We start from the raw sequence: 17,779 nt of genomic DNA, 5'->3' as shown, positions 1-17,779 counted from the left end.
TGGATCTTCTTGCAATCCAAAGGACTCTCAAGAGTCTTCTCCAACACCACAGTTCAAAAGCATCAATTCTTTGGCACTCAGCTTTCTTTATAGTCCAATTCTCACATCCATACATGACTACTTGAAAAACCGTAGCTTTGACTAGACAGACCAGATGAGTTGTTGAGTTTTAAGCCAGTTTTTTCACTCTCCTCTTTCACCTTCATCAAGAGACACTTTAGTTCCTCTTCACTTTCTGACATAAGGGTGATGTCATCTGCATATCTGAGGTGATTTGTGTGCTTTGCGTGAATGGCAAATGTAGTTGTAGGCAGTGACACAAAATGATTCAAGACACATGTTATGTGCCAGAGATGAGGTGAGGTTAAGAAATGACACAACTTGAATGGCGGAAGGATTGCTTAAATTGTATGAACAATTTAAGAATGGAATATGTGTGTTCTGGCAAATGCCATCTCTACCTCTTCTTTTTCTCTTTGTGGTGCACTATACCACCATCCCTACCCCTCCAACTCTGGCCATGGACCTCTACTATGTTAGCATGTTTGTTCTATGCTCTTATTTATAGATGAGCAGTCCTGGAGGCTGTGGTGAAAGGGACATTACACATGGAAGTGACTCAACTGCTTTAGATGACCACAGGGAAAATGCTATTTAGTAATTAAACGGTCCTGAGAAGGAGTTGAGGAGATTTATAGTCTTCGGAATGTGAATATCCTTGAATAAGTGATCATTATATTAATAATATAAAAATTATTAATATTTTTGTTTTCTTTTCTTTTTCTTTAGTTTCCTCATCAACATTCTAACTGATAAATCCATTCATGGGATGAATCACTCCATGGTGTCAGAGTTTGTGTTCCTGGGACTCACCAATTCCTGGGAGATTCAACTTCTCCTCTTCATGTTCTCTTCTGTCTTTTACATGGCCAGCATGCTAGGGAACTCCCTCATTGTTCTCACTGTGATGATGAACCCTCACTTACACTCCCCCATGTACTTTCTGTTGGCCAACCTCTCCATCACTGACCTGGGAGTTTCTTCTGTAATTTCTCCCAAGATGATTTACGACATTTTTAGAAAACGTAAAGTCATCTCCTTTGGAGGCTGCATTGCTCAAATCTTCTTCATCCATATCATTGGTGGTGTGGAGATGGTGCTTCTTATAGCCATGGCCTTTGACAGATATGTTGCCATATGTAAGCCTCTCCACTATTTCACTATTATGAGCAGAAAAGTGTGTCTTCTGCTTCTTGTCACTGCATGGATAATTGGCTTTATTCACTCTGTGGTTCAACTGGGTTTTGTTGTAAAATTGCCAATCTGTGGCCCTAATATAATAGATAGCTTTTACTGTGACTTTCCTCGGTTCATCAAACTTGCCTGCACAGACACCTTCAGGCTAGAGTCCATGGTCACAGCCAACAGTGGATTTATATCCCTAGGATCATTCTTCATATTGATTGTCTCCTACATTTTTATCCTCATCACTGTTCGGAAACATTCTTCAGGTAGCTCATCTAAGGCCCTCTCCACTTTGTCAACTCATGTTATGGTGGTGATTTTGTTTTTTGGCCCTTGCATCTTTGTTTACATCTGGCCTCACTCCACATCACACCTAGATAAATTCCTTGTTGTTTTTGATGCAGTTCTCACCCCTTTTTTAAATTCAGTCATCTATACATTGAGGAACAAAGAAATGAAAGTGGCAATGAAGAAAGTATGCAGTCAATTTATTATTTACAGAAGGATTTCTTAAATGCCCAAAGTATTATAAAGTCTCTTCACTGAGTTGGAGTGATATTAAACTTCTATTATTAATATTGGGAGTTTCCAAGTACCATATTCATGTTTAGATGACCCAGATTAAAATAATATGATTCTTTAAAAAATGTTAACTGAGAAACTATGTCACTGCCTATGGTTGGAGGAAGTATATGGTGTGGTAAAAGATATCTTCTGGAGAAGGCCAATTGCTTGTCTCTCAGGAGATATAATCTGATGGATTTATTATGGTCTAGACCTCTAGGCAGAGGACAAGATGCTTGAATGGCATCACAGACTCAATGGACATGAGTTTGAGCAAGCTTCAGGAGGTTGGTGATGGACAGGGAAGCCTGGCGTGCTGCAGCTCATGGAGTCGCAAAGAATCGGACCCTACTGAGCAAATGAACTGAACTGAGACTTCAAAATTGTCTCTTTGGTGTCAGAGTGGGTTATATAAAGGATTGCCAATTGACACTTAGTAAAGCAATACTACATGGAAATATACACATCAATATGCCTATTTATTAATTTGTCATAGAAAAATCAGTTAAGTGGCCTGAACTTCCACATAAATGTAACTCATTCTTCAACTGTAGGAAAATTTCTGGGAAGTTAAACAGTGATATAAACATTAATGAGCAGGGACTCAGAGCAAGAAAAGTTATACAAATATTTAATCATATCAGATTTTGCTATTTAATGACTCTATTTCCACACTAGGATATGCCTACCATCACAGTGGAAAAATAAGATCCTTAGGTCAAGACTTTTATCTGGACAGTTTTGGCTGAGCATCACAAGGCTTACCTTTTGACTCTTTTTCATACTATTTTCCAGGTCATCTAATCCCTATTCTCTTACATACATTCTTATTTCCACATGTAACTAGCCAGGTTCTTCCTATTCCTTCTCTTGGCATGACTATTCCTGTTGCATTTGAATGAATTGCAAGCTAAATTTTAGTTTGGAAAATGCTTTGTATATGACTATATTCTCTTATAAAGGAATGAAGGATTTGTATCAACAGGTTTAGAATTCATACCAATTTCAACAAAGAGGAACTAAGGCTTATTCTCAAGGATGTACTACAAATAACTCTGATTTTTATAGATTCTTATATAGTCTATCAATATTCCTTTGGTCTTACAAGCAGTCGTTATTTACTTTATATCTTATCTTACTTGATAACTTCTTTGCCTTTTCTCTTTATTTCCATTGCCTTTATATCATTTATTCATTGTTGAGTCCATTTTTGGACCCATGGGAAACTAATACCTGTATCTCCGTTTAATTTGTATTTTAGTTGCTAAGTTGTGTCCTACTCTTTTGTGACCCCCCCGGACTGTAGCCCACCAGTCTCCTTTGTCCACGGGATTTCCCAGGTAAGAATACTGGAGCAGGTTGCCATTTCCTCCTCCAGGGATCTTCCCAACCCAAGGATCAAACCCGCATTTCCTGCATCTCCTGCATTGGCAGGCAGATTCTTTTACCACTGAGCCACCTGGGAAGCTCCTTTTAAAGAAAATTATCTTAAATTTCTTTTTTTATACTTGTAGTTTTTCATGTTATTAATCTGAACTCTTTGAATTACATGTGTCAGGAATCCAAAGAAAGCTTAAAGTGACTAAAACAAAGAATTGAAAAGTTTCAGTTGTTCAAGAGGAAAAGATCTATAGATCAATTGTACAACAACTTGAATATACTTAACATTACTGAGCTGTACTAAGAACTGGTGAAATGTATGTTTATATATATATATTTTTACAACAATGCAAAAACTCTTTTAATATTTTTTAAAGGAACTTATTGACTCAGGTTACTGGGATGTCTAATAGTGGATCCAGCCTCACAGGCTCCAGGAAGTCATTTGCTTGCACACTTTTGGATTTTTCTCTCTCATTCACTCCATTTCTCTTGCTCCTTGCTCTGTTTCTTTCCTCCTTCTCTATTGACTATTTTTTCCTCTGTACACTGGTCTTATTTTCTTTTGTTGCACATGGACTTTTTTATGCATCGTGTAGGGAGAGAAAAGAGGCTGCAAATAACAAATTTTAAGTCATTTCAGCAGAGCAACCCTGTAGGAAAGGGAGAGGTTTTCTTTCCTAACATCTATATTAAAACACAATGAAAGAATTCTAGTTAGCATTGTTTTAGCTCTATGTCACATCTTTCATGGACTACGTCTTGATGCCCACCTTAGTAGCAAGGGCCAAAGTGTGTGGTTGACAACCTCCAGAGAACTATATGAATTTAAGGAGGAATATTTCTCAAATGGGGGAGGTGGGGTACTGTCATCAATGGAAGGAGAAAAGTGATTCGAGACCGACAAAAAGTTGTCACATCTTTTTTCTTATTGAAATAGAAGTTAATATCTTTTGTTGAGATGTTCTTCCACCCTGTCCTCATCAGTGGAATACTAGCTTTTGCATATTGATTTATCAATTCCACATATATGCTAATGATATTAATTCCTTTATTATAATATTTGCATTATTTGTATTCAAATATTATATTTGAATTTTTCTATTTGTATAATACAAATATTTGTATTTGTATTCAAATGTCTTTGAATATTTGTATTCAAATGTTTCCCCCAATTTGTTGTTTTCTTTTTAGCTTTAGCTATCACTTTCTGAAGCATAGAAATTGTACTTTTCAGGATTCCAACTCCATAGAGCTTTTAAATTGTGACATCATAATTTTACTAAAATCTTTTCCATTCCAAAAAATTCTTTCTTCTTTTTCTCTGTTCTCACTGGGAGATTTCCACTAGCACAGCTTACAGATTGCTTCTCTTCCATATCATCCAGTCTTCTGTTGATTCCATCTAGTTATGTTTTATTTCAGTTATTGAATTCTTCATTTGTGCTTGGTTCTTTCTTACTTTAAGATTTTAAGTTCTCACTGAGTTCCTCCTTTCTTTTCCCAGGTATTATGAACATCCTTATAGTCATTTTTCTGAACTCTTTATAAGGTAAATTACTTATCTCCATTTCATTAGGGTTTGTCTGGTGTTTCATTTTGTTCTTTTTTTTAGAATATATTTATCTGTCTTTTCATTTGGTTTGACCAGGTTCTTGTTTCTATGAATTAGGTGAAACAGCGACCTCTCCTGGTCTTGGAAAATTGTCCCTGTGGGGAAGCATCCTCTTCAGTAGACTACTTGTGCTTTGGGGCTTTGGCAAGCTGGGCAGAACATGAGCATCCAGACTGGAGGCAGTGCCTGGGGAGTGCAGCACCTAAGACAATCTTAGAGGGATGGCTGGGCACTGAGGAAGTACAGACCATGAAGATTCTCCATAGTGGGAAGGGCATCAAAAATGGAGCTCCTTAGCACCTCTGACCTCTGAGAGAGCTCCGGCAGTTTCCTGTTTGTTTGACAGATGACCTACCGTTACTAAATAGGTTGTCTTCTCATATAGTCTAGGTGTACTTGAAACAACTATTTGTTCAGCATGTCTCAGGCGAGCACACCAGCCGTATCCCTCCCTATTGGAGGTCTCTATGACTGGTGGGGTGGGGTTCCCATGAAGGGTTGTTGTTCAGCCTCTAAGTCGTGTCTGACTCTTGGCAACCCCGTGGACTGCAACACTCCAGGCTTCCCTGTTTTTCACTATTTCCTGGAGTGTTGCTCAGATTCATGTCCTTTGAGACAATGATGCTACCTAACCATTTCATCCTCTGCTGCGCCGTTCTCCTCTGCTTTCAGTCTTTCCCAGAATCCATGTCTTTTCCAGTAAGTCGGCCCTTCACCTCAGGTGGCCAAAGTGTTGCAGTTTACAATGATTTTTCATTTAGGATTTCCTTTAAGATTATTGTTTTGATCTCCTTACAGTCTAAGGGACTCTCAAGAGTCTTCTCCAGCTCCACAATTTGAAAGCATCCATTCTTTGGTGCTCTGTCTTCTTTACGGTCCAACTCTCACATCCATACATGACTACTGGAAAAACCATAGCTTTGACTATACAGACCTTTGTTGGCAAAGCGGTAACTTTGCTTTTTAATACACTAAATTTTGTCATAGCTTTCCTTCCAAGGAGTAAGCGTCTTTTAATTTCATGGCTGCAGTCACTGTCCGCAGTGATCTTGGAGCCCAGGAATATAAAATCTGCCACTGTTTCCACTTTTTCCGCTTCTGTTTGCCATGATATGATGGGACTGGATGCCATGGTCTTAGTTTTTTGAATGTTGAGTTTTAAGCCAGCTTTTTCACTCTCCTTTTTTACCCCCATCATGGATTCCATTTTTATGTAGGCTAACTCTGTGCAGTAGATGGTCAATCAATCCTCAGACCTTCTTCAGAAGCAGTTGCTCTTTATGTAGGTGTATATTCAATATGCCTGTGGAAGGAGATGAGCTCAGGTTCTTCCTATACAGCCCATCTTTCCCTTCCCTCAGACAGGGAATATCTGTAATTGTATACTTTCCTTGGAAGAAAAGATGGCTTATGATACTTACTAATCTTACTTACTATAGATCTTACTAGTGTGTAAACAAGGCAAATGGTTGGTTTGTTTCCTTAAGACCTAAGAAAGACCAGAAGTGTAAATTCCTTGACATGACGTCTAGGGAGGGAATGTGGAGGCAAGTTTTACATCACAGAGGCAAATCATCTTGTTCCTGTGTAGTGAGCAATCTCTAATAGTCTCTTACATAGACATTCTCTGTGCCCTCTCTGAAATATAAAGCCTCAGAACCCTTTATGGCGCCATACTTCACCATACTCTCAGTAGACTCACCGTCCAGATTTTCCAGGATTACAGACCTGTCTTCATAGTGATATAAATTTATTCAGGGTACTGATTTTTCTTTCCCAACCATGGCCCTCTGTCCTATAGCCAGCATATGTGAACCTAAGGGGGGAAAAGTCACTTTAGCAATAGGATCAAATCATTTACTATGGAAATGTATACTCCCCATTCTTGTGAACTTTGGATTAGTAAGCTCAGAGGTCCTAATGCCTCCTGGGAAGAATATTCCAAAGGGAATACAGCTAAGACTGGCCTATGACAACTTTGGGCTCCTCATATCACTGAATCTGTAAATGAAAGTTATTGCCTATGACAATTGTGGGGACATGGGCAAGAGTGAAAACAAAAGTACGTAAACCATGTATTGAATATTTGAGGGACTTCCACAGTGGTCCAGTGGTGAAACTCCAAGCTCCCAGTGCAGAGGCAGGGGTTTGATCCCTGGTCTGGAAACTAGGATCCCACACATTGTGCATTGCAACCAAAGATTTTTTTAAAGAAGAAAGAAATATTTGAAAGTTATAAGTCAAATTAACAAAATCTTGATTACAGATCTTGTGTTCCATTTTTCAATGTTAATAAACATATGTTGTTTCCTCTCTGTCTCTAGTGTCTGATTATGAGTTTTTTAGGATCCCTGTTCTGGTCAAACCAAATAAGTCCCTAGGGGTTAAGTCCCTAGGGGTAAAGTCCCTAGACCCATGAACTCCTTCTAAACTCTGGCCTAGACAGTATCACTTGATCACTGTCCTCTGGAACTATTAATTAGCTTTATTTCTACAATGGCAATATTTTATGGCACTTTATATTAGAGAACACAGAAAATCTAAGACTCTATGAAGATATTCTTTTCTTCGTAAAGGTAAAAGAGAATAATAAGGGTAAACTTAACAATAAGGAATATTATAATATTCCTTAGTAGTATCTGAGGTAACAAACTGACAAGCAGTGGAGTATAAGTGTAAAAAGGGTATTGATATGTTGAAGAAAGTAAACTGACTTTGACCTTTTACTAGAGTCACACAGCTTTTGCATTAGGGTAACACGAAAGATATTAGGAAAAGTCAAATGATTTTTTAATGCTTGGGGTTTAGCACTCTGTTGCCAGGATGATTATCTGAATGATTCTCATCCTCTGTAGTTTGATAAATAGGTAAGAAAAATTGCTGACATAAGAAACTAAGAAAACAAGGGTTCTTGTAATCTCCATTAGTTTTTCAAAAGAGATGAATTATAAACCAATGCTCTTAAAAAGGGAAAAAATTAATTAAGTATTTCTAAAATTTTCAAGATGAAAAAGCGTCTGAATAGGAACTACCTGAATAGAAGAGATATCCAAAAATGTGAAACTGAATAAATTATTTCCAATGTAAATGTCATCTTATAATATGATATGGAAAGTATACAAATAAAATGAAAACTTGAATATCGGTTGGCTCTACTACTCTCAAGAGCTTTATAATTTTATAATTTTGCTTTTTTAATTTTGTCTCTCAACTGTAAGTAGAATGCAGAAGGTTTAGAGAGAGTTGACATATGTGAATTTTTTTGGACGTGGGAAGTGCACGAAAAAGAGATCCGAAGAGAAAATGTAAAAGGGATTGAGTTTTTGAGTCTTGAAAACTGAAAGCTTAGTTTGCTGACTTAATGTACATAAAAAGTTAATTGAAAGAGACATTAAAAATTATTTTATTGCACACAGTCATAACAAGTAAAAGAACTGGTCTTAATTTAGGAGAGGCAGATATTTACTTAGGTGTGGAGACAAATTTATGATAATTTTTAAACAAAATGCAGGGCATTTCAGCTGAGAGAAGTTGCTGCTGCTGCTAAGTCGCTTCAGTCATGTCCGACTCTGTGCAATTCCATAGATGGCAGCCCACCAGGCTCCCCCGTCCCTGGGATTCTCCTGGCAAGAACACTGGAAGGGGTTGCCATTTCCTTCTCCAATGCATGAAAGTGAAAAGTGAAAGTGAAGTCGCTCAATCATGTCCGACTCTTAGTGACCCCATGCACTGCAGCCTACCAGGCTCCTCCGTCCATGGAAGTTTCCAGGCAAGAATACTGGAGTGGGTGCCATTGAAGTTATACCCTCTCAATATTTTTAGGTTGAGAAGGAAATTTGCAACAATGATAGTCTAGATTTTCAAAACCAAAAGATGTCATAGTCCCCTTTCAGCTTAATAATTCTATAATTTGGAACCATAGCTGCCAATATTTCCCTTATCTATAAAGATTACATGTCTTGGAATCTATTTCTGGAAGACTAATTGATTCCATATGGGTCAAGAAAGGGAATTAATCACAATAAAAGGCAAAGGATTGGGCCTTTTCTTTTATATCTGAATAGTTAATTACCTAAACAAAGAGTTACAATTAATGTGTTTGAGAAAAACAATCTAACAACTTTCTCTTTTGAGAAAAAGCCAATCTGTAAGAGAACCAGTTTTAGAACATCATCAATCAGGAGGTGGTTTGCAGATATTAAATAACTCCTAGGTGACTAGACATCATGGCACTTCTCTGGTGGCGCAATGGTGAAGAATCCACGTGCAATGCAGGAGACACAGGTTTGATCTTTGGGTCAGGACGAATCCCTGAAGAAGGAAGTGGCAACCCCCTCCAGTATCCTCACCTGTGAGAATTCACGGACAGAGGAACCTGGCGGGCTACAGTCCGCGGCGTCACGAAATAAAACTGTGAGTTTCTGTATTATGATATTTGATGTATATTTTTCTTCCTTTTAGTACATATAGAGAAATTTTAATATTGACTTCTTCTAAACTTTTTTTTTCCAGTATTTATTTCACAGTAAGTAGACAACTATTAGCGTTATCCTATCAGGCTTCATGGTTATAGTTCTTTCCCTGTAAACTCATTTTCCCCAAATTCCAATTCTTAAGTAGTTGAAGGTAATGGAGACCCAAAGAGCAAATAAACCTTACAACTTGATGTGTATAATTGATAAGGCTTATGAAGAATGTCTTCCAAGAGACTGAGTGCCTAAAAGATACCTTAAATACAGTATTAAATGTTGTTTATGATTATAAAATTTCTGAAGAGTGGATCCAGAAAGTCATGAAAGTCATATTTCTTAAACTTTCTCATAAAGTGGGCCTTTTGTTTCTCTTCTTGACATTATATATATAGTTTCTTTAATCCTTCTTTCTTTTTAGTACTCATTTTAACATAGTGTCTTTTCCTTATCCCTTCACTTTTATAATCTAGTCTCTAATGATTTTGTCTCTTGAGAACTCTCCTCAGTCTTTTAGCGCATCTTCAGTTCATATTCAGTTCTGTCACTCAGTCATGTCCGACTCTGCAACCCCATGAACTGCAGCATGCCAGGCCTCCCTGTCCATCACCAACACCCGGAGTCCACCCAAACCCAGGTCCATTGAGTCAGTGATGCCATCCAATCATCTCATCCTCTGTTATCCCCTTCTCCTCCTGCTCTCAATCTTTCCCAGCATCAGGGTCTTTTCCAATGAGTCAGCTCTTCGAATCAGGTGGCCAAAATATTGGAGTTTCAGCTTCAACATCAGTCCTTCCAATGAACACTCAGGACTGATCTCCTTTAGGAAGGACTAGTTGGATATCCTTGCAGTCCAAGGGACTCTCAGGAGTCTTCAACACCACAGTTCAAAAGCATCAATTCTTCGGCACTCAGCTTTCTTTATAGTCCAACTCACATCCATACATGACCACTGGAAAAACCATAGCCTTGACTAGACGGACCTTTGTTGGCAAAGTAATGTCTCTGCTTTTTAATATGCTCTCTAGGTTGGTCATAACTTTCCTTCCAAGGAGTAAGCATCTTTTAATTTCATTGCTGCAATCACCATCTGCAGTGATTTTGGAGCCCAGAAAAATAAAGTCTGACACTGTTTCCACTGTCTCCCCATCTATTTGCCATGAAGTGATGGGAACAGATGCCATATCTTAGTTTTCTGAATGTTGAGATTTAAGCCAACTTTTTCACTCTCCTCTTTCAATTTCATCAAGAGGCTCTTTAGTTCTTCTTTACTTTCTGCCATAACGGTGATGTCATCTGCATATCTGAGGTTATTGATATTTCTCCTGGAAATCGTGATTCCAGCTTGTGCTTCCTCCAGCCCAGCATTTCTCATGATGTACTCTGCATATAAGTTAAATAAGCAGAGTGACAACATACAGCCTTGACATACTACGTTTCCTATTTGGAACCAGTCTGTTGTTCCATGTCCAGTTCTAACTGTTGCTTCCTGACCTGCATACAGATTTCTCAAGAGGCAGGTCAGGTGGTCTGGTATTCCCATCTCTTTCAGAATTTTCCACAGTTTATTGTGATTCATCTTACCAGTTATATAATCAGGGATATTTTAATGTTTTTTAAGCATCCAATTATATCCATTCTATCTTAGTTGACTTGTTACAAGTACATAATCTGCTATTACCTATTACTATAAGATTTTCAGTCTGATTCTCCTATGTTGAAGGCTATCTGTTTACATCCTATTTTTCACATCACTGAAAATTTTAGCTAATTTTTCACAGAATCAATATTTTTGGTATCTCCCCCTCTTCTTTTTTGAGCTTCCCCCATGGCTCTGTGGGTAAAGAATATACCCACAATCCAGGAGATGTGGGTTAGATCCCTTGGTTGGGATCCATGGGGTTGCAAAGTCAGATATAACTGAACACACACATGTTCATACTATATTCTTACAGTCAAGTCAGTTAGAGAAAGAAAATATTTTTAACTTTTTATTTTATATTAGCACATAGTTGATAAACAATGTTGTGTTAGTTTCAGGTGTACAACAAAGTGATTCACTTATAATACATATACATGTATCTGTTCTTTTTCAAATTCTTCTCTTAATTAGGGTGTTACAACATATTGAGCAGCATTCGCTGTGCTATACAGTAGGTCCCTGTTGGTTATCTATTTTAAGTGTGAAAGTGAAGTTGCTCAGTCATGTCCAATTCTTTGCAACCCCATGGACTGTAGCCTACCAGGCTCCTCCATCCATGGGATTTTCCAAGCAAGAGTACTGGAGTGGGTTGCCATTTAGTATAGTAGTGTGCAAATGTAATAAGGAAGAGAAAATATATTTACAGTACTGTAACTTTACATCATCTGTTTATAAGATAAATCATCTGTCTGTACCTACATCTATATATCTTGTAGGATACAAAATATTGTGTATATTACACATATTATTAAGACTAGACATCAAAAAAGAAAAGATAAAGTGAAGAGAGACTGATACTTAGTCATAACAATTTATATACTGATAATGAAGAAGCAGCAATATAATTGCCTCAAAGTAACCTAGAGTAATCAATACAGTTGCTTCATGGTAGCCTTGCTGATACAACAAAGAATGAATAACTATAAAATTTTGTGGTATATCAGTCAGTCAGTTCAGCCACTCAGTCATGTCCAACTCTTTGGGACACCCAACTCTTTGGGACTGCAGCACACCAGGCTTCTCTGTCCCAAAGCTTGCTCAAACTCATGTCCATCGAGTCAGTGATGCCATCCAACCATCTCATCTGTCGTCACCTTCTCCTCCTGCCTTCAATCCCCAGCATCAGGATCTTTTCCAATAAGTCAGTTCTTCAACATCAGGTGGCCAAAGGATTGGAGTTTCAGCTATAGCATCAGTCCTTCCAGTGAATATTCAGGACTGATTTGCTTTAGGATTGACTGGTTTGACCTGCTTGCAGTTCAAAGGCCTCTCAAGAGTCTTCTCCAATACCAGAGCTCAAAAACATCAATTCTTCGGCACTCAGCTTTCTTTATGGGCCAGCTCACACATCCATACATGACTACTGAAAAAACCATAGCTTTGACTAGACAGACCTTTTTCAGCAAAGTAATGCCTCGGCTTTTTAATATGCTGTTTAGCTTGGTCATAGCTTTTCTTCCAAGGAGCAGGCGTCTTTTAATTTCATGGCCTCAAGCACTATCTCCAATGATTTTGGACCCCAGAAAAATAAATTCTGTCACTGTTTCCATTGTTTCCCCATCTATTTGCCATGAAGTGATGGGACAAGATGCCATGATCATCGTTTTTTGAATGTTGAGTTTTGAGCCAGCTTTTTCACTCTCCTCTTTCACTTTCATCAAGAGGCTCTTTAGTTCTTCTTCACTTTCTGCCATAAGGGTGGCATCATCTGTGTATCTAAGGTTACTGATATTTCTCCCAGCAATCTGGATTCCAACTTTTCCTTTATCCAGCCCAGCATTTCGCATGACATACTCTGCATATATTAAATAATCAGGGTGACAATACACAGCCTTGACGTACTCCTTTCCCTATTTGGAACCAGTCTGTTGTTCCATTTCCAGTTCTAACTATTGCCTCTTGACCTGCATACAGATTTGTCAGGAGGCAGATCAGGTGGTCTAGTATTCCCATCTCTTGAAGAATTTTCCAGAGTTTGCTGTGATCCACACAGTCAAAGGCTTTGATGTAGCCAATGAAGTAGAAGTAGATGTTTTTCAGGAACTCTCTTGCTTTTTTGATGATCCAATGGATGTTGGCCATTTGATCTCTGGTTCCTCCACCTTTTCTAAATCCAGCTTGAACATCTGGAAGTTCACGGTTCATGTACTGTTGAAGTCTGGCTTGGAGAATTGTGAGCATTACTTTGCTAGCATGTGCGAGGAGTGCAATTATGCAATAGTTTGAACATTCTCTGACATGACCTTTCTTTGGGATTGGAATGAAAACACCTTTTCCAGTCCTGTGGTCACTGCTGAATTTTCCAAATTTGCTGGTATATAGAGTGCAGCACTTTAACAGCATCATCTTTATGGATTTGAAATAGCTCAGCTGGAATTCTATCATCTCCACTGGCTTTGTTCATAGAGATGCTTCCTAAGGCCCACTTGACTTCAGACTCCAGGATGTCTGACTCTAGGTGAGTGATCACACCATCATGGTTATCTCAGTCATAAAGATCTTTTTTGTATAGTTCTTCTGTGTATTCTTGCCATCTCTTCTTAACATCTTCTGCTTCTGTTAGGTCCATACCATTTCTATCTTTTATTGTGCCCAGCTTTGAATGAAATGTTCCCTTGGTACCTCTAATTTTCTTGAACTGATATCTAGTCTTTCCCATTCTACTGTTTTCCTCTATTTCTTTGTGTTGATCACTGAAGAAGGCTTTCTTATCTCTCCTTCCTATTCTTCGGAACTCTGCATTCAAATGTGTATATCTTTCCTTTTCTCCTTTGCCTTTAGCTTCTCTTCTTTTCTCAGCTATTTGTAAGGCCTCCTCAGACAACCATTTGCCTTTTTCCATTTCTTTTTCTTGAGTATGGCCTTGATCACTGCCTCCTGTACAATGTCATGAACCTCTGTACATAATTCTTCAGGCACTCTGTCTATCAGATCTAGTCCCTTTATTTGTCACTTTCACTGTATAATCATAAGGGATTTGATTTAGGTCATACCTGAATGGCCTATTGGTTTTCCTACTTTCTTCAATTTAAGTCTGCATTTGGCAATAAGGAGTTCATGATCTGAGCCACAGTCAGCTCCTGGTCTTGATTTTGTTGACTATATAGAGCTTCTCCATCTTCGGCTGCAAAGAATATAATCAATCTGATTTCGCTATTGACCATCTGGTGACGTCCATGTGTAGAGTCTTCTCTTGTGTTGTTTGGAGGAGAGTGTTTGCTATGACCAGTGCATTCTCTTGGCAAAACTCTGTTAGCCTTTGCCCTATTTTATTTTGTACTCCAAGGCCAGAATATATACTCTTGGAACACTGGAGTGGATAGCCTTGTCCTTCTTCAGGGGTTCTTCCTAACTCAGGGATAGAACCCAGGTCTATCATTGCAGATGGATTCTCTACCAGCTGAGCCACAGGGAAGCCCAAGAATACTGGAGTGCATAGCCTGTACCTTCTCCAGTGAATCTTCCTGACCCAGGAATCAAACCAGGGTCTCCTGCATTGCAGGCTGATTCTTTACCAACTGACCTCTCAGGGAAGCCCTTTATGGTATATATCATCACAATAATATTTATAACTTAGCATTGGGAACATTGTCAGATTTTTTAAAACATACTTACTTGTGATCACAGACTGATAGGTAGTGTCTCCAATTACTATATAGTAATTTTAGAAAGCCAAGTTATGAAAGATTAAGGAAATTAGTACATTATTAATTTATATTAAATATTAATCACTTTATGTCTATATAAGGACAGGCTATCCACTTCAATATAAGTTTTGCACAGTGTTCTACAGGTATATATATTTATTGAAAAATCCACATGTAAATGGACTCACAAAGTTCAAATTCATATTGTTCAAGGGACAACTGTACTTGTTATTCAGACTTTTAGCAAACAATTATTTGTGATTGTAAATTTTCAGTGAATGGGATTGAGGAAGGCAGATGCAGTTCTTAACTTTGTAGAACTTGCAGCCTAGGTGGGAAGGAGAAATTGAACAAATAATAAATTACATATCTGTTAAGTGCTGCTAGAATACAGTTGCTTTGAGAGCAAATCAATTAAACTTATACAAGGTAATTTCTAAGAAAATGCAAATATTAATATTTTTCTTAATTATTTATGAAACATATTTTCTGATATAAAAGTCTGCTACTCCCTATATGTCAATAGTATTTTCTTATTCACTCTTTATGTCTCATGTACTGAGTGCTATGAGGGCAAGTGAAATAAAGTGGATATAATATTTATTGAATACTTACTATCACCTTATGTCTAGATGCATTATTCTACTAATTGCAATTGCATAGGTAAATAAACTGAAGCTCAATGAATTTAAGCAACTTGTCCAAGACAAAGCTATCTTTATATACCATAATGCTATATACCATATGATGCTATATACCATAAAGCATGGATGAACTTTAGTATAAATCTTGAAATCTAAATCCAAAACCCATTTTCCCTTCGTTAAGTTATGTTGTATCTCTAGAATTAATAATCACATGATACTGGGATAAGTCTTTATATAGAGATTTGTACAAAATGGTTTCCACTACATTGTGCATTTCATAGTTTTAAGATTTTCAGATCATATGCTAAGAACCCTAAAACAATGTTTCTCAAATTACCTGTGTTGAAGGATACGATTTTTCCCTTTATTTCTAGTTCTTCATGGACTATTACTTTTGTAAAGCACAAAACTTGGCATCACTGTATATCAAATTGCTAGAGAAATTTTTAAATACTGACTCACAAACTCTCTACCTGGTATGATACAAACTGGTAATAGACAATTCATGGACCTGCACCTCTCTGGACCACTTTTCAGGGAGTACAAATATGAATAAGCCAAAATCCCTGCCTTCAAGAAGCTTACTTGGTAAGTTAGAATTGTTATCAGTTCACTATGATACAGGGACAATAAAATAAATGCTAGTAATAGTAAGCCAAAACTGTGTGGCTATGGTAAACCTTTAAATAATATTGAAGATGAATGTGTTCCCATGGGCGGGGCCAAGTGAAAGTTTGTAGGCTTGAAACAGATGGCAGTAATGATTAGTTCATTGTAACAGAATTGGATCGTATTGGTTTTGAACCCAAATTCAAAGGGTTGAGGTTGAATTCCTTATACTAATGCTGAACATCTTGTATCTCATGAGTAATATAGGGCATCAACCCTGGGAAGAAGCAGAGGATATTAAGTGCAGAAAAAATAAGGTGCTAAGAAGAGCCCCATATGATAGCCATCAATTTTCCTGTGTAAAGACATTTTAAGGTCACGAGCATATTAGGTCAGTTCTAATGCTAATGTAGAAATAGGCTTTTATAACTGTAATCCCTTTTCTTCTAATTTATAGTTAACATAATTATCATGATTTACATTTTTTTCTGTTGTCCTCCTTCAGGTAGTAATACTAACAAAGCTAATGGATGAAGCAAATCAGTCTGTGGTGTCAGAGTTTGTGCTTCTGGGACTCACCAACTCCTGGGAGATCCAGCTACTCCTCTTTGTGTTCTCATCCACACTTTGTGTGGCAAGCATGATGGGAAACTCCCTCATTATACTCACTGTGACTTGTGACCCTCACTTACACTCCCCCATGTACTTTCTGTTGGCCAACCTCTCTTTCATTGACCTGGGAGTTTCTTCTGTCACTTCTCCTAAGATGATTTATGACCTTTTCAGAAAGCATAAAGTCATCTCCTTTAGAGGCTGCATCGCTCAAATCTTCTTTATCCACATCGTTGGTGGTGTGGAGATGGTGCTGCTCATAGCCATGGCCTTTGACAGATATGTTGCAATATGTAGGCCTCTCCCTTATCTGACCATCATGAACCCTAGAATGTGCATCTCCTTTTTAGTGGCTGCCTGGATAATAGGCTTTATCCACTCCATGGTTCAGCTGCCTTTTGTGGTAAACTTACCCTTCTGTGGCCCAAATGTGTTGGACAGCTTTTATTGTGACCTTCCTCGGTTGATCAAACTTGCCTGCATAGACACCTACCAACTAGAGTTTATGGTCATGGCCAACAGTGGATTCATCTCTATTGGCTCCATCTTCATTCTGATCATTTCCTACATTGTCATCATTCTCACCGTTCAGAAACACTCTTCAGGCAGTTCATCTAAGGCTCTGTCCACACTTTCAGCTCACATCACTGCAGTAGCTCTGTTCTTTGGTCCTTTGATTTTTATCTATACATGGCCATTTCCTTCCACACATCTGGATAAGTTTTTGGCCATCTTTTATGCAGTTCTCACTCCTTTCCTGAATCCAGTCATTTATACATTCAGGAATCAAGAAATGAAAGTGGCAATGAGGAGAGTATGCAGACAGTTAGTGAGTTATAGAAAGACCACTTTAGTGATGCCTGTATTGTGATGCCCTTAATTACTGATGTTCAGTGCTGATGATCAAACTCAGAGAAACACTTTTCTTTATCCTACTTTTATTTTATTATGCACACTGATAGCAAGTCCACTTTGTCTTTCACTTAGGAGGTAGCGGAATTCACTTTTGAAAAGAGAAAAGGAATTAACTATGAAGCATTTATATTCAAATATTACAGTACTCTTGAGCTTCAAATCCTAAGGAATAACCTTTATGTGAAGTAACTATTAGAAATACAAAATATGGAACACTTTTTTAAGGCCTTAAGAACAGGGAGAATCTGTCTGGCTCCTTTTAACAAAGCATGCCTCGTGGTCAGGAATTCCTCTCAGCACCTAATAGGAGACGTGCTAAGTGAGGGCTGAACTGAGTCTTCCCATTGGATGCTGCCGCTTGCCCACATTCTACC

At 38.0% G+C, this 17,779-nt stretch overlaps 2 protein-coding genes across 2 annotated transcripts; both read left to right on the top strand.

The window, feature by feature from the left end:
* Positions 1-353: 353 nt before the first annotated feature.
* LOC133066856 (olfactory receptor 4F3/4F16/4F29-like) lies at positions 354-1,759 on the top strand. Its single transcript, XM_061158254.1, has 2 exons — positions 354-358; positions 790-1,759. Exons 1-2 carry the CDS (start codon positions 354-356, stop codon positions 1,757-1,759), a joined length of 975 nt encoding a protein of 324 aa, XP_061014237.1.
* Positions 1,760-16,404: 14,645 nt separating this feature from the next.
* On the top strand, positions 16,405-17,361 carry LOC133066855 (olfactory receptor 4F3/4F16/4F29-like). The gene has a single exon (XM_061158253.1). It carries the CDS (start codon positions 16,405-16,407, stop codon positions 17,359-17,361), a length of 957 nt encoding a protein of 318 aa, XP_061014236.1.
* The last annotated feature ends 418 nt before the right edge of the window (positions 17,362-17,779 follow it).

This window comes from Dama dama, chromosome 12 (assembly GCF_033118175.1).
Source record: "Dama dama isolate Ldn47 chromosome 12, ASM3311817v1, whole genome shotgun sequence".
Taxonomy (NCBI): Eukaryota; Metazoa; Chordata; class Mammalia; order Artiodactyla; family Cervidae; genus Dama; species Dama dama.
The sequence above is the reverse complement of the archived record's forward strand: the minus strand, read 5'-3'. Positions and strand labels throughout refer to the sequence as shown.